Source organism: Manis javanica, chromosome 14, assembly GCF_040802235.1.
Source record: "Manis javanica isolate MJ-LG chromosome 14, MJ_LKY, whole genome shotgun sequence".
Lineage (NCBI taxonomy): Eukaryota > Metazoa > Chordata > Mammalia > Pholidota > Manidae > Manis > Manis javanica.
Window position 1 is genome coordinate 78,726,751 of NC_133169.1, and position 20,686 is coordinate 78,747,436.

Below are 20,686 nucleotides of genomic sequence, written 5' to 3' on the forward strand. Positions count from 1 at the left end.
CTAACATGTTCAATTAGGAATTAAGGTTGAGATCTCTTTCATTCCACTGACAATACGGATTCACCAGCACACAAGTGCTTTAGCTGTGAAATCATAATTTCTCATTACTATATTCAAGTGTGAAAATTTTAACTCATGATCTTATAAAGTGACAAAAATGTACCCTCTATTGAGATGAAATAGGAAAAGTGTTTGAAATCTCAAATATGTCTGTATTGATGACACAAAGAAATTATACATCAGAATCTGCAGCATGAAATAGAATGAAGATTAAGATACAAGAATATTCAGGGGATCTTGAATGAAACACCAGAGTGTTTCCATTTTACTTTTATTTAGCAGTACTTACAAATGTATTTTATAACGAAAATATCAGAAATTTTTTCACACTGAAAATTAGAATCATTTTCCTGATATCTCTAATTGGATTAGATGCCATACCTTCTACCAAAAAATATGCAGACTGGGTCCAATCAGAGAGAGCTGGTGTGTTCACAACTTGCGTGAAATGGGGAGAAATGGATGGTGAACCCCTGAACTTGCAGGGTAGGGAATAAGCCATCGTGAATGCCTCCCTTCTAGAGTCTCGGTCTTCAAGGGTTTGCACTCTCCTGGGACCTGAATAATGAAAGTCTGTTTCAGGAGGAGCTTCGGATACTGGGCCCCCTGGGATGCGAGACTGCAAACAGTGTGTCTGTGACCACCTCACCCAACAGCCCTTCCCAGTCAGGAAGCAACAGCTGAGCCACCTCCCTGACAAACGTGTTTCAGGTTTCCTTCCCATGGAAGTGACAAGACCCAGAAATGAAATACTTCCTTTTCAGTGTTTCCTGTCCATGTACCTGGTCAACACAATGGAAAACCTGTTCATTTCCTGGATGTCTTCTCTGACTCCCAATTCCACACCCCCATGTCTGAAATCAATGTGTCAATAGCCTCTGAAACCCCCTCTGGAGTTCTAGAAGAGGATCCTTCTTTGCCTCTACCAGCTCCTGGTGGCTCCAGACATTGCTTGGCTTGTGGCCACATCACTCCACTTTCTGCTAAAGTTCCAAGAATTTGTCTTCACGTGGCCTTCTCCTGTGTGCCTGTCTCTTCTCCTCTCCTGTCTCTTAAAATTTAAAACCTGTCATTGGATTTAGAACCTACCTAGATAATCCAGGATGATCTCATCTTGAGACCCTTCATTATATCTGCAAAAACCCTTTTTCCAAATACGGTCACAGTCACAGGCTGGGGGATGGCGAGCCCATTCAACCCAATACAACAGAATAAAGGGTTACAACAGTAGTTCTCAACTGCCCTCTGGTGACACTTAGTGACATTTGGAGACATTTTTAATAATCACAACTCAGGGAAGGGGTGCCACTGGCATGGAATAGGTTGAGGCCACGGGTGCTGCTGCTAAATGTCCTAAAATGCAAAAGACAGTCCCTACCACAATGACCTGGCCCAAAATGTCAAGGATGATGTATTTTGGAAGTGCTGGGATAAATGAAAGCCCTGGTAAAGTTGGAATTGCCTCTGTAGCCCAGCACGTTCAAATCAGCTCCTCTGAGGCTCCGTGCTTCACCGTGAAATGGGATAAAATTGTACAGACCTTGTAGGGCTCTTCTAAGAACAGGAGCCCAGCAACTCATAAGCCATCACAGAAAAGTTCTCTATTGTTGAGATCATTTTGCTCTCGGTGAATTTGACTTCTTGAATTCACAGTATGAGATTTCCCAGTTTTGGCAGTTCCCCAGACTGGAATATCTGACCAGGAAATCTTTTTCTAGACACAATGTAACAGGGATGCTTCAGGAATGGGAACATTCACAAAACCTTGACAATATGAATCAAACTCTTGAGGATGAGAATTTTGTGGTTTCCCTTTCTTTGTGTTTTCTTTCAGTTTCTCCCATTTTCCTATGCCCAGAAAAATCCTCTAGGACCTGGTGTTCTGGTTTCCTACTGCTCTGTGACAAATCACCCCAAACTGAGTGGCTGCAGTACAACAGTGAGTGGCTGTTTCTCAGGACCCCATGGTGTAGCTCCAGGCCGAAGGGGGTTTCAGTTCCAGGCAAGTTTACTCTGGATTCCCTGAGACTGAATAACGACAACAGAACACAGCAGGTAGAAAAGCGCTCATACCGAGCTTTATTCTCGATGAGGTAGTTTGTTAGAATCACATCTGCACCCAGAAGTCTCCAGGCTCGTAGGACTGCGGGGGTAACTTGTCATGGGCTCCAATACCCAACCAAACCAAAGCCTAACAGGTATACTTTAGGATATTTACACAAAAACAAAAGGATTCTGTGCGACAGTGGTGCGCGAGCCTGACTGCCCCTCCCTTTATGCTGCCGCAGAGCCCGGAGGGCCTCCCAGACAGCTGGGTGGGGGCCAGGCCGCTGCAGTTACCAGTCCCTGTGGATTCTCTCTGATGCGTATCCTCATTCTTCTTTGCTGGGTGCTGGGCACGTGGAGCACACAAGTCCATTACCAGCCAGATAAGGACATTGCAAAGGATCTTGCTTATAAGCCCTTATCTCTCTTAGGATAAGAATTGCAAGATTCTGTTTGGAGTAGGTACCTGAAATCAGTAAAGTACATTCTGGACCTCTACGACTGGTGCTACTGCTAGAAACCAGGGCATTAAACTTACCGTGACTCTGAACTTAGGCATGTATTCTCAAGAATGTCATAATGCCCAAATTTATGGGCCTGTTTTGACAATAGTTCTTTTACTATCTCTGAACCAGAGTCCTCAGACTCAGCATTGGGCTCCGAAAATTAGAAAGGATGGACTCAGAGGCTAAATATACCTTAGACCTGTCTTGCTTCTCAGTGTCCTTGATTACAATTTCTTTTTCTTCTGGATATTCCAGGTTTAAGTCACCTTACAAACTGCAACCAGCAGCATCCTGTGGACTGAAGGGTGTGATTCTTCTCAACAGCTGCTTTTTGAGACTTCTACAAGCTACCCCACCCCCTGCCTCTAACCACTTCAAAGCATGAATGTCATGTCTCCTATTACTCCTTTTCTTTATAAAGGAGAGGTTGGATTGTCGAGCACAGTAGTGTTGGAAGGAGATAAAGTTCCCTTCCGAATGGCTCCCCTCCTCCTCCCCTGCCTCCTTCCCGAAGCCCTCAGTCTCAGGAACCATATTCCATGAATCAGCAAACTTTTGGACAGGGTTAGGTCTGTCCTTCACTTTCCCAGCATGGTATCCTCCAGGCTTTAATTCTTTTGGCCCTACCAGCACCTTCAGGGGCTTCTAAAACGAGACTTTGTCTCAAGAGTGACAGCAGATTCTGAATCAGGGATCCCGGGCTCATGAGAATGACGGCTCTCCGCCTGAGTCCCCTGCACCTGTCTGCCCTCTGCCACAGCCTTTCCCTTTCTCATGCTGTCCCTGATGGCCCTCCTGCAGTGTCCCACCCAGCCCAGCTCAGAGGAGCAAACAATACCGACCTTGGAGTTTTCATCTTCCACATTCAGGGTGCACACGTCAACAAAACATATCTGCAACAAATTAGGAGGGTGCATTTAGAAAACCTCTAAAGACCAGAATTCCTCTCTCTGGGAGATAACAGCACCTACCTGATAGGGTTCTTGTGAAGACTGACTGAAATAGTGCGTGTAAAGCTTTTCGGAGAGTGCCCGTACACACTAAGCAGTCAATGAACGCTAATAATATTAGGCAGGCAGAATTTTCACATGACTGTATTTCATTAATGAGAATACCCATCTGTAAGAGAGAAACAAAATACAATGATCACATTTTTTGAGAAAACTGAGAAGTGGGTTGTCCAAGTAACACAAGCCCAAAGGTGGAACTTGTATTCGCACTTGATTCCCCAGGCTCTCAGTTTAGAGCACTTTCTACAGTGGTGTTCTCAAAATGTGGTATTCCTTCTTATAAACTATTGATGATATAGAAGATTAAGTGGTACATGGATAAATCTTTCTGTTTAATAGGTACATCTATTAGGAAAAACATACTAGATCAAACTTGTGATGGACAATATTGCTTACGGTGACAGTAATTTTTAAACGTAAAGTTCATTTTAAAATGGTTTAAATACATATAAATAATAGTATGAGTGGCACTTGAACATAGTAAAAAATATGAGGTACTATATGCAAAGCACTTGAAATTTGGGAAACCGAGCCTGATCTTTTTGCTCCCCCCCTCCAAGGGAGTCCCACTGTAGCACACCTTACAGGCAGCGAGGTGGCATTATGGTTTCAGCCATGTGAGGTCATAGAGGCCAGTGACCAGGCAACCACCACTGCCCCCTCCCCTCAGTCCGCTCTCCAGCCTTCCCTCCCTCAGCGTTTCCCTCACTGCTCATCCGGCCCCTCCACCGATCTGCCCCTGTGCGATGTAGAAGTGCTCTGGTCCCTCCACAGACCTTACTCAGCTTGCTTGCTCACAGAAATCCCAGTATCACCCTCCATTAGTCTGCCCTGAGCTCTAGGACATCTATCCCCATACACCAATTCTTTCCTTTCCTTGGGAGGAATCATTTTGGGTCTTACCACATTCCTGTCATGATCTTGGTGTCCTACGGGGCTGTACAAATCTACTTTGCACACATGCCTGCGACTGCATAACCACTCAATACCATCAGACATCTGGAGAAGGAAAGAAAAGAAACCCAAAAAGCTCTATGGTTTTACAAACCGTCTCAGGTTGGCTGAGCACCTCTCGAGACCTTCCTGAAGTGGGTCTGTTTCCTTCTGGTTTAGGCTAGAACCGGCGGGGCGAACAGTGCCAGGACACTGAAAATGTCTGAATTTGATGATCAAGTGTGTGGACAGAGAGCCGGGCCCTCCCTTCAGGGAAGGATTGTTGGCCAGAGGGGCAGCTGGCCACAGGAGGATGGGAGGCCCTGGCCTGCCTCTGTCCTGTTCCCAACACAGAAACTATAGGGAATGGAGCTTCTCCCCACCTGGCCTGATTCCACCCTAAGCGAATAAGGCACTCCTGCAAGCAGGGACACCTGGCTCTCCAGGATGCTGGGCCTGGGAAAAGAATCGTGTGTACGGGGACGTGGATAGCCAGACGCTCTGCCTTCACCTGTCCGGGTGTGCTCAGTACTGGTGACAAGTGACCACCCTCTATGCTCAGCTGGCCAGGTTCAGTTCTAGGAAGTTGTCTGTGGCTGTTCCCCAGGAATCTTCCCATGAGGCCCAGGAAGGAAGGGGCCTTTGGGCTCAGGCTGTCAGTCAACACACAGAAGCAGTGGGTCACCCACCTGGGTCCTCAGCCCGTCACAGCAGCACCTTGAGCGCTTCCCCAAGCAACAGGTCCCTGGAGTCACTTTTGTAAGTAATCCCTTCAGGGAACTGGTGTCAGAGACCCAGGCCAGCTAGGGGACGGTATAGGGCGATAGAGCAGGTTGCCAAGCTGAGGGGTAGCAGTCCATTATGTGGAACTCGGTAGTCTCTTGAGCTTCCCCCAGTGCCCCATCCTGGTTTATATAAGCAGGAGAGCTACTGGTTTTTACGTATCAAGTCAATCAAACCCAACCACATTGTAGACACTGTCCTGGGCACCGGGCCTGAAGAATGCCCCCCCTCAGAACCTAAGAGGGCTGAGCTCCTGGAGTCTCATCTGTCGTGGCCAGGAGGAGAGTGGCTGGGTTAAACCACACGATTTTCCCAGGGTTGGCAGCTTAGGCCCTTAGTCTGAGAGTGGTAAGGCCACACAAAGGTTTACATCAGAGTAGGACACCACCCTTTTGTGCTGCAGGCTGGGAACAGGATGTGGGGTCAGGGCTGGGGACACTTTGGGAGTCCAGGGAAGGATGGCCAGGGCCGGGCAGCAATGGAGGTCATGTTTGACAACGGCTGGTGATGGGGGCCATCTCCCTCACCTAATTGGCAGGACTCCTCACTTGCCTTTTCTCCTGTTTCCTGGGGAGAACAAGGAACGGTCACTTGTCTTCTTGCCATGGGGCTGTAGGTCTTTATGTATTGTAAACACATGTCCTTTGTTGAGACATGACTTGCAAGAATTTGCTCCAAGTCCATGTGTGGCTTGACTTTCTTTTAACATGACTCATGAGGGAAATGGAAGTGAAATGTAGGTGGAAAACAGACAACGCACATGGGAATGGCTAAAATTAAAAAGCTGAATGAGAGAAGACATGACCATAGTATCAGAGTTCCAGGGCATTGTGTGGAGAGGGGGCAGCATGGTGTGATCCATACACAGCCAGCTGCATACCCAGCCCGCTGCACAAGGCAGTAGGCACTCAGCAACAGCATCAGCTAACAGGTTCCCAGCAGGAAGGGCCAGCTCTGGCACTCAGCACAGAATGAACTGAACGACTGGCAGGGGCTGGGCCAGTACAGGCTGACTCCTGGGATCTGCAGCCTCACCTGTTCACTGAACCGGAACCTCAGTGAGGCCCAAGTTGCTCTTTTGACTCTCTCAAGTTTCTGAAAGTGTTACCAAGTGTAACAGCAGGGGGAGCAGCCTGGAAGGCAAAGTGGAGGCACTGGGCTTCCACCCACTGCCCCCTTGGCTCCTGAGGCCTCTGTGGACGGAGTGGGGCAGTAGTTCTGGACATAAACGTGTCTGTGGGGCCCTCTTCTCATTTCCCCAACTTGTTGATGTGCTTTAAGTGGGGAAGGGGCTCTAGAGAAAGTTCTGCATGCAAGTATTAAATGCAAGGCTGCCAGCTCCAGGCAGTTGCAAGGAGAAACTCCCTTGCTGATTCTAACAGCAACATTTGCAAAATTTGAACACATAAGCCAAGTCCCACTGGAAATCTGAACCGCAGATGGCAGTTCCTGTCTTGCCAGCCAGCACTGATATTCCAAGAACCACTTAGAGCTGTGTTTTTCAACTTGTGCCTATCTTCAAGAAATTAAGTCAGAAACTCTCCCTCAAGGTATTTCATGTTTTGGGACTGCTGTTAAGGGAATGTAACAGTAAGAATTGAATTTGTAAAAGAAGAAAAGGGGAATTAAATCTTTGTTCAAAACTGAGCACTAACATACACTGGGAACTGAAGTAGCCCCAGAAACTTTGTGACCACCAACAGAGTGGGGGAGCGGGGCAGTTTCTATTTGTTCTCCAGATTTTGTGAGTCTGAGGGTCAGAGTTAAAGCTGAAAGCTGATTTAGTTCAACCCCAAGCACCCAGTCCCCGGGGCCTGAGGAGGAGAACAAAAGAAAAAAGGCTAGTGAATCAGTGCAGGAATGTCTGCCTTGGACCCTTGCAAGCTACTTCATGTGTCTGCACCCCAGCCTCTCTCCTACCATTTCCCCTCGAAAAGCCCTGCTTGTGTCAGGACGGTGATTCTTTAATGCAGGCGCCTGCCACTCCCTCATTTGCTAGGAAATCAATAAACTGTTCTTTCCTTTCCTCAAAACCTTCTCATTGTGTTTTGTGATTTGACCTCAGGAAAGAGGACCAGGTTTTGCTAGGAGCAGCAGCAACCCACCCCCACCCGCCACCCCCCGCTGACCAAGTGCCACAGTGCCACTCCTTCAGTGTCAGAGGCCACACGGCTGAGTTGTTCAGGGACGTAGAGCTCCCAGCTTCCTCCTTGCTAGCCACAGGACTGTGCCAGCCAGGAATTCATGCTGTGGCAGATCAAGTACAAGCCTCTGGAACTCCCTCTAAAGTATACATTGAAAGCAGTAACGTCTTCCAGGAGACGTTACAGAAACCAGTGTCACCACCAAGGATTTGAAAGAAGTGGGGGTGTTGATTTCCACATACCCTTATTGAAATTACTCATTTGGCCTACTCAGAAAATGGATGAATCTTGGAGATGACAGTGCAGGATTGTCAATGCAATTGTAGTATCTTAAATTGCAGTTACTACTGTACATGGGGGAGGGGGGGGCTTCATCACTTGATCCCCAAGCACCCAGTGTGTAACTATTGATCAGGAAAATGCTCTCTGCTCTCTTCCGGTTAGTAAAGACCAGCAGGGCAGTTCGTTTTTAGCCGGCAAGGAGAGACAACTATCTCAGAGGTATAACAAATCTCCAGACGTAGGTTGTCATTTAGACAGAAGGAACCTTCATCATCTATTCCTTCCATAAGCCATCACACTGACCCATCCCATTGATGGTATCATGCTGACTGGACCCAGTGATCAGGAAGTCCAGCTCATCTAGGCATATTGATAGCAGTCACGTGTCAGGTGGGAAATAAATCCAACAAAAATTCAGGGACCTGTCATCTTAGTGAAGTTTCTAAGGCATGCAAAGCTCTCCCTTCTAAGGTGAAGAGGCAGATGCTGTACCTGCACCACCCCCAACACACACACACACACACACACACACGAGAGCACAGCAACCACCTCGGATTTCAGAGGCAGCATAGGCTTCATATCAAGTGTGCTACTCTGACCCATTCACTGATTGGTCTGAAAAGCACCTAGTTTGAGAATCCTGGACCTTTGGAAGGTGGATGCCAGTAGATAACACCGCCTGGATGTCCTCTCATTGCTGCCCCTTCCAGGTGCACACCAGAAAAAGGCCTAGAAGGGGAGTGACTTGCCCAAGATCACAAGGCCCAGACCCAGCCTCACTTGCGTGGTATTCCACACTCCATGCCAAGCCTGGTTGGCATTCTTCCATCTGTGCGTCAGACACACGTGACACGAGGCCCCAGGAGTTGGAGGTGTCATCCATATATCCCTGAGGATGTCCCTAGGGAGGAATCTGGCATGACCCTGTCTGTGCAGGTTGGGACATTGGGCAGCTCCTGGGAGGTACCGTGGCTTCAGCAGGACAGGGAACTGGTGAGAAAAAGCGGTCTGAGCTCAGCTCTTCTCTCCTCAGAGCTGGGACTCTAGTGATATTGCCAGAGAGTGAGGGGAGGGCTCTAGCAGAGATCTGTGTAGTGCTGCATTGCAAGGGCCAGGACGGTGGGCAGTCAGCAGCCCAGAGGGACATGTGGCCATGTCTGAATGCAGGGAGGGGCCCAGGAAATGGACCATTGAAGAAGTGATGTCACTGATGACAACACGCCCAGGAGAACCTCAATTGTGACCCGGACAGATGGAACCCAGCTCCTGGACGCAGACCCCAGTCCAGCTCACTTGACCGCAGGCGCTCGACAGAGCAACATGCGGTCTTGTTGTGCAGAACCTTCTTGTGCGGAATCTTCTGAAGGCGTAGGAGTCAGGGAAGCCGAGAGGGGGAGTCTTCCTGCTCACCGTGGGTGTTGGCTCAGTGACCTCCTCCAACGCCTCTGTCCGTGTCTCCCGAGGAGCCCTAAGGTAATAACGCAGGGCAGCCCAGAGCAGGCCACTCCAGTGCCAGGCCACAGTGTGACCCATCCCGGGCTGACCTTCCTGCTGGCCCTTCCTGTGTGTGTGCAGTGGGCGTGGGGCATGGGTGGGACGGAAGGGTAGAGAGGAGGGGGCAGTTAGTGTCACAGCTCTGGTCTCATCATTCAGGATGTGGAGGTGTTGGGACCAGGTACTTCCACCCACATGTCTATCCTGAGCCCGGGGGTGACCTTTCCTTCCCTGAGCGACTGGATGTCTACGCAGGCTGCCCTGTGTGCCTGTTCTTGGGGGCAGGGTTGGGGACCCACATTGCCCTCTGCGGGGAGGTCCACGCAACCGTGGGTGCCTCCTCCCCAGCTACCAGGTGCTGGCTTTGCAGAGCTCCACCCTGGAGAGCGTGGAGGAGCTGGTGGATGGATTCACCTACTCCGTCTCCCTTGACCTGGGGCAGGCTGTCTACACACCAGGACCCCGTTCCACACCTGGAAATCTGCCATGGCCCTCCCACGAGAGTGGCCAACAGTCCCAGCCCAGAGGGCCTGGAACCTCGTTCCCGGGGGCATCCCGTGCCTCTCCTTGTTCACATCCCAAGGGGCTGGGGGATCTCGGGTGAGCTGCAAGCCTCCCTCGTCCTGGGGGGTTCTGGGTTTCCCACTGACTATATCCCTGTTGCCCCCTTCAGCGTGAACCTGAGCCAACTGTCCATGGGACTAAGGTCCCCACGTGCAGGGCTCCCCGGACAGGAGTGAGGAGGAAGGGGAGAAAGTGCTCGGTACGAGTGCAACCAGCTCCAAATACCAGCCGGAGCACTCCTGAGCTCACACTCCCTCCCGAGGACACCAACCAGCTGGCAGCTGTGAAGGGGAAACAGGGACTGTTCAGGGGAAGAAAGCTGTCTTCAGGGACAACCCTCAGCCAGAACATTTCTTGGTCCGTACTCCCTGCAAAGGATGCTGACCAGCCGGCCACGGGCCAGCTGCTCCCCCGGTGAGCACCCACCCCCTCCTCGGCACAGTCGGGCCTCTGCCCACAGCCCGCTGTGTCTTGCATGTCTCCACGTGTGTCTGAGCCGCAGCGTGCTCCTCTGACAGGCAGGGTGGGTGGTGATCAGCCTGTTAGGGTGCCCATGGGGAACACGGGAGGCGCCTTAGAGGGGCTCCCCTGGCGCCCGGCAGCGCAGACAGGACTGCCGGCCAAGCTGGGCCGCTTCAGGGCTTACTTCTCTGTACCTGATGAAAGCCTCTGGTCTCACCCGTCAGTGGCCTGGAGCCTGGCTCATTTGGAAAAGCACATGGAAAGCAGCCTTTGGAACAGAGGCTCACGATTCCCTGCGGTTGAGCTGGGTCCTTGTCCTCACTGTGGCCACATGAGGGACCTCTGGGGGCAGGAAAGGGGTACCTGGACAGGTTCTGGTAGGACTTCCTTAAGCAACAATAGGTACGCAGTGCCCACTTTGCGCAGACCCTTTGGGGACACTTACCATAACTGAGTGAAGAAAGCACACACAATACTGGGACCCCATCCCGGGGGGACTCGGGCACTCACTTCAGGCATCATCCGCAGGTCACGGCCAGGGAGTGTCACAAGTGATGCCCTCACGGCCTCTTCAATCAACAGGGGGCATGGTGAGGGACCAGAGGAGGAACTGAAAATGTGAGCATTCACTGGGTCCAGAGCGGGCACTGCCCGTCTCACAGAATGCGGGGAGGAGTTTGGGGCTTGGGGCAGGGGGAGCCCAGCAGAGCCCAGCAGGTCACTCATCTTCGGATTCCCATGGGCGGGCTGAGGACTGGAGACTCCCTCATCGGGAGGATGGGAGAGGATGGGGTCCCAGGACAGACACGCAGGGTCAGGAGTGGGGAGGGGGAGGTGCCTGGACAGGCAGGGGAGTGCACAGCGGCCAGGCCCACACAAGGGTGGGCAGGGAGGGCAGTGTGGCGGGTAAGACCAGGCTTCTTACTCTGTCACCCCCAGGCCTACCCCCAGGCCTCCCCCCAGACCCTGGATGGGAAAGGCTAGGCGCCTTGCCTGGGAGCCCGAGCATGTGCCCAGCGTCGTCCATGGCAGCCAGTCTTCATCCACCCTGGAGGGACAAGTCCTCCACCACTTGGTCCAGAAGGAGCACCTGGGACCCACGGTGGCAGAGCTGGAAGGTGAGGGGCTGCAGCCAGGGGACCGTCTAGGGTGGGCTTCCCGGACTGGGGTTCCCTTCAAGGCAGTGAGGGCTCTTCTGTCATTGTAAGGTGCAGGGAATCAGGCCCACAGTGACCCTTTCTCTGTGTCCTGCTCCAGAACCACGGCAGATGCAGCTGTCCCCAGACTCACAGAGAGGGCTGGCTTTGTGGGTACAGCGAGTCCAGGAGGTCCTTCAGACCAGTGTGCTGGAGCTACGGCCGGTGTCACCTGCTTCAGCCCCTGCAGAGCCGGAGGACATCCCAGCAGAGGCCTCAGCTCCGAGGCAAGGCCCCGAGCTGGAGCCCCACGAGCCCTCGCGCATGGGGCCCGGAGCAGCTGCCATAATGGTACCAGGCCTTACAGAGCCAGAAGCATGTCCAGACCCCATGAGCCCCTGGGACATCCCAGGAGTGGTCTCGGCCCCAGTGCCAGGCCCCGAGCTGGAGCCCCATCAGCCCTCACGCATGGGGCCCGGAGTAGCTCCCGTAATGGTACCAGGCCCTCCAGAGCCAGAGGCATGTCCAGACCCCATGAGCCCCGGGGACATCCCAGGAGTGGTCTCAGCCCCGGTGCCAAGCCCCGAGCTACAGCCCCATCAGCCCTCGGGCATGGGGCCTGGAGCAACTGCTGTAAAGGTACCAGGCCTTGCAGAGCCAGAGCCATGTCCAGACTCCCCAGAGATACAGAGAGGACTGGCTTTGTGGGTACAGCGAGTCCAGGAGGTCCTTCAGACCAATGTGCTGGAGCTACGGCTGGTGTCACCTGCTTCAGCCCCTGCAGAGCCGGAGGACATCCCAGCAGAGGACTCGGCTCCAAGGCAAGGCCCCAAGCTGGAGACCCATGAGCCCTCGCGCATGGGGCTCGGAGGAGCTGTTGTAACGCTACCAGGCCTTACAGAGCCAGAGGCATGTCCAGACCCCATGAGCCCCTGGGACATCCCAGGAGTGGTCTCAGCCCCGGTGCCAGGCCCCGAGCTGGAGCCCCATCAACCCTCGGGCCCAGGTCCGGTGGCACCTGCAGGAATGGCACCGGGCATGGCAGAGCCAGAGGCGAACCCGGAGCCCACCAGTGCCTGTGTCGCGATCAAGCGGGACATGCCGAGGACGGAGGAGCGGACCATCCTGCAGTTCCCCGCCCTCCTGGTGGCCGAGCAGCTGACCCTGATCTGTGCGGTGAGCGGAGCGGGCTCTCGGGGTCGGGGGTGGGCCTGCCCTGTGTCACAGGCTGCCCCAGACCTGCCATCCCCTGGCGTGGACTCCTGTGATCTGGGCCCAAGTCCCAGCTTCCCCATGGACTCACCATGTGCCCTGAGACTCCCCTCACCCGCAAGCCCTCCCTGACCACGGGGGCATAGAAGGGTTGGCACTTAGGGATCCTTACAGACCAATGAGGAGGAGCAGAGGGAAGGTGGGCAGGGCCTGGCCGGGCTGGGAGTGGCAGGGCAGGGCAGGGGAGGGGTGCTCAGGAAGGTGCTGCCAGGGCCTTAGGTCCTTGGGCCATTGGCCTGGCAGGCCTCCGCACTTCAGAGGCCCCTACCATGGACCTGACGGTGTGGGAGACACAGACACCAACAAAGACCATGGGTGGAGGTGTTTCCGGGGAAACTGCACCTGAGCGGGGAGTGGGATCCACGGGGTGGCAGAATGGGAGGCAGATGCCCCAGGATGGGCAGGTGTGAGCTGCCTTGTGCTGTAGAGAGGAGGTGAGTGAGGGTGCCTGCGAGCAGAGCCCCTCCGTTCCCCACCACTGTGGGGTCCTGTGCATCCGGTCCTGGGTGACTCAGTCGATGCGGTCTGAAGTCTGGATGGCCACAAGGCTCACAGCACGTCCCCAGCTGCCTGGGCCCCAGCTCTGACCGGTGACCCTGCCTGGGAACAGGGGCACCAGGGGCAGAGCTGGATGACACCCCTTGTCATCCCCAGGAGCTGTACAGCAGGATTGAATACGGCGAATTCAAGGAGAGCCAGCCACTGATGGAAGGCTTTGAGCTCCTGGCCCCCAATGTGCAAATGGTCATCAGGCAATTCGATGCCATGGTTAGCTTGGTCATCTCCTCCTGCCTCGGGACCGTGACCATGACGGCCCAGGACAGGGCCCAAGCGGTGGAGTTCTGGATCCGGGTGGCCGAGGTGTGTCATGGGTTGGCCCCTGGGGTCCCTGCTTTGCCATATCTCAGGATGATTGTCTGCGGTCTGCCCTGCATGGTCCTTGAGCGCCTCATGCCAGGGGCATGAGGACATGGACTCGCAGGCCCCAGGGGTGGGACAGCCATGCCTGGCCCCTGCCTTGGGTTGAGCTACAGTCCTCCACCCAGGAGGGCTGCTCAGCAGGTACCAGGTGTGCTGGGTTCCCTGAGTGTCTGTCTCCTTAAGGACAGGAGTTCGTGGGGGGACAGAAGCAGAGAAGCAGGCCACGCTCTCAGCTCTGTCTTCCCTCCCAGGAGTGTCTGGCCCTCAAGAACTTCGCTGCCCTCCGTGCCATTCTCTTGGCCCTGCAGAGCCGTCCCATAGGTCGTCTGGAAAGCACCTGGGGACATGTTTCCTGGTGGGTGGTCCTGTCTCTGGGACAAGGGCACCTGAGTGGACAGGGACACCCCTACATCTTGCAGTGTCCCTCAGTGGGCTGGGACTTCCTGGGAGGCGGCAGAGCCTAGGGACAGGGATGGCGGGCTCTTGGGGCCCCCTGTGGGTTAGGCCAGGGGTACCCCTGCAGGAATCAGTTTCCTTCAATGTCAGGTATGGACTGAAGCCCATTGGAGATCCTGAGCTTGTGTTCTGCAGCAGGAGGTCTCTGCCCCAAAGCAGATTCGCCCCAGGGAGAACTGGGAATGGAGGCCCTGGTTGGAAAGCCTCATGCAGGCTAGTGGATCTCTTGGGTGCCCCAGGAAAAGGGGTCTGCCCCCAAACTCTCCACCTGATGGCCATGTTTCTCCCTAATCCTCTCCCCTCCCCTTAGGAAGAGCTCCAGGACCTACAAAAAACTTAAGAAGAGGGACGAGGAGATTAACAGAGAGTGGCTCCTCAAGGTAACCGGAGGCTAGAGGTCTGGAAGGGAGGGGTGCTTGGGGCAAGTCCTCTGCCATGCTGTGGCCCAGCCTTGGGGAAGACTCGAGGTGTGCAGGGTGAGGGGGGAGCTGACGGGAAAGTAGGGTCCAAGCCCCCAAAGGCTTCATCTGTCTCCCTCCCTGGCTCCACTTGACTGGGGGCCTGGCATCCAGTGAGGACCCAGAGGACAGGCCCCTGTCAGGGCTGGGGTTGGCAGCAGGGGTGGGGCCTGTGGCTGAGCAAGGTCGGCTTCTCCCCTGGGTCCCCTGAGCCTGTCACTGCCCCTCTGTGACCTCGGGCTCCTCATGTGGACATGGAGGGTTGCCATCACCCTGGGGTGTGGGCATCCCTGGTGAGCAGGGTCCAGGGAGCACAAGACGGGCTTCAGCTTTGTGCCCCCCCCATGGTCATGTGAGGGGAGCCGTGCTGATAGCCAGGTGACAGTGAGTCCTCAGGGCACCCTGGGAGGCAGAGGGATGTCCCCTGACACTCTCAGGGCGGCGGCCGAGGCCCAAGGACCCCCATGAGTATGAGTGTGTCCTGGAGCTGGGGTCGCTCTAGGCTGAGAGCCTGCTGGAGGTGGGGACAGCATGGGTGGCAGGGGGCTCGGGCAAGGCATCCTTCAACCACGGACTGGTTGTGGGAGGCCACGTGGGAGGGGAGCATGAGCACCTGAGTATCCTGGTCCTTGCAGGAGGCGAGGGCCATCGTGAAGCAACAGCTGTGTGCCCTCACGGGATGCCAGCATAGGAAGAAGCAGGTGAGAGTGGCATGGCGCGGGTCACGGGTGGTGGGGGCGACCCTGTACCTGCCCCTGGTGCCACCAGCCCTGAGCTGCCAGCACTGGGGTGACCAGGAGGGCGAGAGCAGCTGGGTACAGGGGGAAGTTGGAGGACAGGTGTAGGGACCACAGGTCCTGGGATTGGCCAAAACCCAGCCCTGGGAGGGACCGAAAGGGGAGCTCAGGGTGAAGGGACGGGAGGGAGGCAGCACAGGGTGGTCCAAGGGAGCTGGGGGCTGCGGGTGTGGGGTTCAGGGGAGGCTCTGTGGGCGCCCCTGAGGCAGGCAGGGACTCATCACCTCCCTACCCCGGTGGCACAGGGCATGGTCCCATTCCTTGGACTGTTTCTCCGTGAGGTGCCCGTAGACCAACTCCCGGAAAATAACGACGTGAGTGACCCAGCAGGGCACAGGGGGGCAGGATGGTGAGGTTTAGAGAGGAGAGAGCCCCCAGTGAGCCCGGACCTCTCAGCACCGGGCCCCGCCTCAGTCCCCCCCTCCACCCCAGGAGCTAGGCTTCTTGGAGAGGACTGCCAGAAGGACCGGCTTAAGCCCTGGTCCTGGCCCCAGGGCAGGTGGGGCTGAGGACTCCACGGGGAAGCATCTGGGCAGAACTGGCCTCCCCCTCAGGCCCTGCCCAGGGGGAGGGATGTTGCTCCTTCAGGGCAGGAAGCACATCAGAGGGCTGGCAGTGCCTTCCCCCCTGAGGCCCCAGTCTCCCTGTCTGCCATCACACAGTTGCGTGGGAAGCTTGGCCTCAGCTCCCCAGTACACTCCCCGCTTCTCGGTAGCCCCGATCCCGGGCCAGCCCCGGGTGCTGTTTCTCGGCAGGCCTGCCCCTTGGAGGGCCCTGGAGGTCCTCCAACTTGAGAAAGGGTAGGGACGTTCCGTCCTCGTTCTGGGCTCAGGGGCTGATGCACTTTGGTTGCCTTCCTGCCTTCCAGGGTGATGGGATGAGAGAGAGACAGTTGAGTGCCCAGTCAGGGAAGGTGAGGGATGGAGTCAAGACCCCCCTGGGCAGGACCCTTTCTGGCCCATCCCCTGGGTCTAACATGTCTTGAGAGAGTTAAGACACACAGAGCTGAGGATACTAAAGGTTTTGTCAGGTGGGGGGTCGCATCAAGGCCTCCTTCCTGGAGGAGCTGGAGACCCAACAGTGGGAACAGGCAGGGCTGGATGGCATTGAACAGAAGGCGGGTTCCCGTGTAAGCAAAGATCCAGGACCATCCCAGTGCCCCACTCCTCACCCCCTCTTGTCTGCATCCTGTCCTTCCTCTGCCCCAGATCACTGTCATCCTACATGAGTTAATGATACATAAGCACCTGGCCAAGCTGTATGACCTGGAGCCTGAGGAGCACGTCGTGTCATTTCTCCAGGCCGTAGAGCCCCTGGATGAGGAGGAGAGGTGAGGGCTACGCGAGTCAGGTGGGGGCTACAGCTGCCAGCAGACTCTGGGGGAAGGGCCCCCGACGTATGGCTCCAGGGGCTCACAGGTGTCCCTCTGTCCTGCAGCTACAGCCTGTCCTGCCAGCTGGAGCCAGAGAGCCAGAAGGCCAGCAGAAAGGGGCTGCTGCAGTTCTTCAGGCCCCACAAGACATAAACTTATGGGCCGGCCAGGGCCAGGTGAGTTTCTGGGCCGAGGCGATCGGCAGGGGGTGGGAAGCTTTGGGCCATGTTTGGTGTGGGGGCGCCCTAAAGACCAGTGGGGCTGGGGTCCCAGCTCCACGGCCAACCAGTCCTGTCAGACTGCAGGGTGGTTCCCCTCCCACTCTGGGACCCAGCATCCTCCGCTGTAAGTAGGTGACGCTCAGGAGCCTTCCCGTGACAGGGACTCCCCGGGTGCTGGTGACTGACAGGACCCTCCACACAGGGCCCAGAGCCCAGAGGGCAGTGGGGACAGGGTGAAAGTGGGATAATGGGGGGAACCCGGGATAACCTGTCTCTTCTGCTCACCCGCATGGCCCTGTAGCTGCTGTCATGGCTGGTTTCCTGGCTGCATGCAAAGGAGAGCTTCCTTCCCTTCGGGCAGGCGGCACCTGGTGCCCCAGGACCCCAATCTGCCGCTGCTCAACCTGAGCCTCTGCTGGGGCAGGTGCTCTGGCACCTCCTTCGTCGACAAACTCCGGCAGCTCCCCAGGCTGCCGCTGTATTGTCAAGGACCCATACGTAGCTGCAGCCAACCTGGCCACCTTTGTGCTGTGTCGTCCCCTCTGCTCGTGGCCCACTCAACAGAGGCAAACCACCCCACCATCTGGAGGATGTTCCCCTTCGTGCAGGTGGCCTCCCGCCGTGATGCCAACTCCTGCCTGGGTGCTGTCAGCCACCGAGTCATAGCCACAGGGTTCCAGGAAGAGATGGGGGCCGTCCTCACCAGGCCTGGCCTTTCCTGGGATAATGGACACGGCGCAGTGCTGACTGGGACCACGGCCCCCTGGGTGTCCAGCGGAGGCATCCGAAGATGCAGGGGTGGCCGGCCATCTCAGGGTTCCGGGGCTTGCTTCCAGGGGAGCCCCCTGTGCAACTCCTTCCCCTCATCCCTGAGAAATAGCCTCCCCAAGGCGCAGTGTGGTCTGGGTGTTGTGTCTGAGGTTTATGGTTCCTGGGGGTTGGGGTCATCCCTGTGCAGAATGTAATAAATGATGAACGATTGCCACCACACTGCTCTTTCTTCTCAAAGTGCCCGTCCTGCAGACATCATGTGCCCCAGCCCTTAAACTCTCTGACGCAGGGTGGCCCTGACCTCCGCCAGGTTGTCCTTCATCCTCTGTCCTCCCCCCATAAGGTGCTCAGGGAGAGCGGGGCACTCTAAGCACCAGGCTGGCACACCTTGGCTACACTGGGGGGGCTGTTCAAACAGAAACTGAACCTTATTTCCTGTCACCTATACATTATGATCAGACACAGAAACTTGTTGATTAGAAGCCCCAGGGTGTCTCTTCACGTCTTGAACACCACTGCAGATGTACCCATATAGATCCCACGGCTGCAGGGCACCAGTCTAGCACTCGTCCCATTTAATGAGACACAGCTGCTCCACACATTCCAGAAAATTCCTTTCCAAAAAACGCTGAACTTGGTCTCTCAAAGCACCTCCAAGAGGTGCACTCCTTCCATTGGGGGACTTTCTGTGAGCCCAATTTCTCCACGCTTCACACCTAAGAGCACCCCCCAAAGCTCCCAGGTCCCCAGTCCTCCCCCAGCCCCTCAGCCATCCATCCCCAGGCCAGGCTGGTGTGAAGCCCTTGTTGTCCCGCTCCTGGGTCCTGGCTAAGCGGCCTGACGTCTGTGACAAAAGGCTCGGGAGGCTGAGCAGAGGCACTTGGCTCTAGTCTCCCCATAACACTCTCCTAGGGCTCTCAGGATGTGTTCACCCTCCCAGGAGGGGAGGCCTGGCCTGGAGGGGAGTTCCAGGATCAGCACAAACACCCCCTTGGGGGGCTCCAGGCTGGAGACAAGTCTCCAGGTCTTATGCTGCAGGTGGAGCCCCAGACTGGGAATAGGGAAGCAAGGAATTCATACTGTGCGGCAGGTCAAGTACAAGCCTCTAGAACTCCCTCTAAAGTACATATTCCAGGAGAAGAGATTACAGACTGATGTCCCCACTGAGGATTTGAAAGATGTAGGGGTTGTGATTTCCACATACCCTTATTCAAGTCTCTCATTTGGCCCACCAAGAAAACAGATGAATCTTGGAGCTGACAGTGCATGACTGTGGCTTCCATCCTACACTAGATCCGGATGCAAAAGCACTTGGCTGCGCTGTATGACCTGGAGCCAGACAAGCACTTCATGTCGTTTTACCAGGCCATGGAGCCCCTGGATGAGGAGGAGAGGTGAGGCCCAGCAGGTGTGCTGTGTGGGCTCCAGCAACTGGTGAAGGAGATTGGATTTGAACCCCTGGTGGTCTGTCTCTAGGACAAGCACATTTCATTCCCAGAAAGTATATCGGGGTAAGGGAGAGTCCTCCCTGAATGGCCACAGCGGCTGTCCCAGCTTTCCTTTCTTTCTTTTTGTTTTTTGGATCTGAAATCATACCTTTTATTTACTCAGTGAGTGAGTGGTGTTGGTTCCCTATGTCTCAGTTCTCCACAGGGTAATGCAGTGAGGGGCAAAAATACCCTATGTGCACACTGGGGTTTGCCCCACAAGGAAGGAATTCTGAAATCATGCAACTTGGAGCTTACTTTGATAGCTGGCACTTTGGTCCATCTGCATTTCTGGAGATGGAAATAGAGATGTTTGCTCTGGAATGTAAACAGATCCTCACTCTGGAAAAGAAGGAAAGGGCTCCTGTATTTCTTAAATACCCTGGAGTGTACACATAAGGCTCTGGGGAGAGAGGAAACTTTCTATCTGTCTGGTGGGCTCTGTCTTTTGGATCCTTATGCAGTCATATTTAACCCAGATACCAAAGCTGTTTGCTCAGAAAGTCCTGACCATACAGAAATGTAAGAATATTCATGAAGCATTGTTTCCTGACAAGTATATGTTCTGCAGTGAGCATCTATGAGATGGGAAATGTGATTCTGCAGTCATGTCATTAGTCTCATTTCTTCATGCTTTGGGTGGCTCCGGCTAAGGGTGATTTTGGTGTTTAAAGATGAGCAAATCAGCAGCTTCCTCAGGTACTTAACTGAGGACACAGGGCTCTACTGCAGTTACGTAAGGAAACACTGCGAGGTTTATTAAGATGCACGTGGGTCTCTTTTTCCTAAGAAATTTGAAGTGCAATTTTGTCAATTAAAACCACAATGAGATATCACCTCACACCAGTTAAGATGGCAAACACCCAAAAGATAAACAACAACAAATGTCGGTGAGGATGTGGAGAAAGGGGAACCCTCCTACACTGTTGGTGGGAATGTAAATTAGTTCAACCATTGTGGAAAGCACTATGGAGGTTCCTCAAAAAACTAAAAACAGAAATACCATTGGACCCAGGAATTCCACTCCTAGGAATCTACCGTAAGAATGCAGCAGCCCAGTTTGAGAAAGACATATGCACCCCTATGTTTGTCGCAGCATTATTTACAATAGCCAAAAAATGGAAGCAACCTAAGTGTCCATCCGTAGATGAATGGATAAAGAATATGTGGTATATATACACAATGGAATATTTTTCAGCCATAAGAAGAAAACAAATCCAACCATCTGCAACAACATGGATGGAGCTGGAGGGTATTATGCTCAGTGAAATAAGCCAGGCGGAGAAAGACAAGTATCAAATGATTTCACTCATCTGTGGAGTATAAGAACAAAGAAAAACTGAAGGAACAAAACAGCAGCAGAATCACAGAACCCAAGAATGGACTGACAGTTACCAAAGGGAAAGGGAGGGATAAGGGGGAAAAGGGGACATTATGATTAGCACACACATGGTAGCCAGGGGTGGGGGGGACCAGGGAAAGGCAGTATAACACAGAGAAGACAAGTAATG

General features: G+C 54.4%; 1 protein-coding gene and 2 long non-coding RNA genes across 3 annotated transcripts; 2 read left to right on the top strand and 1 right to left on the bottom strand.

Annotated features, from left to right (window-relative positions):
* Window positions 1-2,111: 2,111 nt before the first annotated feature.
* On the bottom strand, window positions 2,112-10,723 carry LOC108389268 (uncharacterized). Its single transcript, XR_012124806.1, has 5 exons — window positions 5,067-10,723; window positions 4,526-4,621; window positions 3,584-3,731; window positions 3,455-3,505; window positions 2,112-2,910 (listed from the first exon to the last, which is right to left on the bottom strand). It is a non-coding gene; the product is annotated as an uncharacterized lncRNA (long non-coding RNA).
* Window positions 10,104-11,333, top strand: LOC140845906 (uncharacterized). The gene is made up of 3 exons (XR_012124807.1): window positions 10,104-10,236; window positions 10,813-10,902; window positions 11,224-11,333. It is a non-coding gene; the product is annotated as an uncharacterized lncRNA (long non-coding RNA).
* Window positions 11,334-12,466: 1,133 nt separating this feature from the next.
* On the top strand, window positions 12,467-17,346 carry LOC140845905 (ral-GDS-related protein-like). Its single transcript, XM_073221076.1, has 9 exons — window positions 12,467-12,596; window positions 13,347-13,553; window positions 13,865-13,968; window positions 14,380-14,449; window positions 15,163-15,228; window positions 15,570-15,638; window positions 16,533-16,654; window positions 16,762-16,872; window positions 17,219-17,346. Exons 1-8 carry the CDS (start codon window positions 12,519-12,521, stop codon window positions 16,847-16,849), a joined length of 804 nt encoding a protein of 267 aa, XP_073077177.1. The 5' UTR covers window positions 12,467-12,518; the 3' UTR covers window positions 16,850-16,872; window positions 17,219-17,346.
* The last annotated feature ends 3,340 nt before the right edge of the window (window positions 17,347-20,686 follow it).

Coding starts and splice junctions, on each gene's coding strand:
- LOC140845905 (XM_073221076.1), top strand. CDS start 12,519: ATGCCGAGGACGGAGGAGCGGACCATCCTGCAGTTCCCCGCCCTCCTG. Junction 13,969..14,379: donor ACCTGGGGACATGTTTCCTG/GTGGGTGGTCCT, acceptor CCCTCCCCTTAG/GAAGAGCTCCAGGACCTACA. Junction 15,229..15,569: donor GCCAGCATAGGAAGAAGCAG/GTGAGAGTGGCA, acceptor CCGGTGGCACAG/GGCATGGTCCCATTCCTTGG.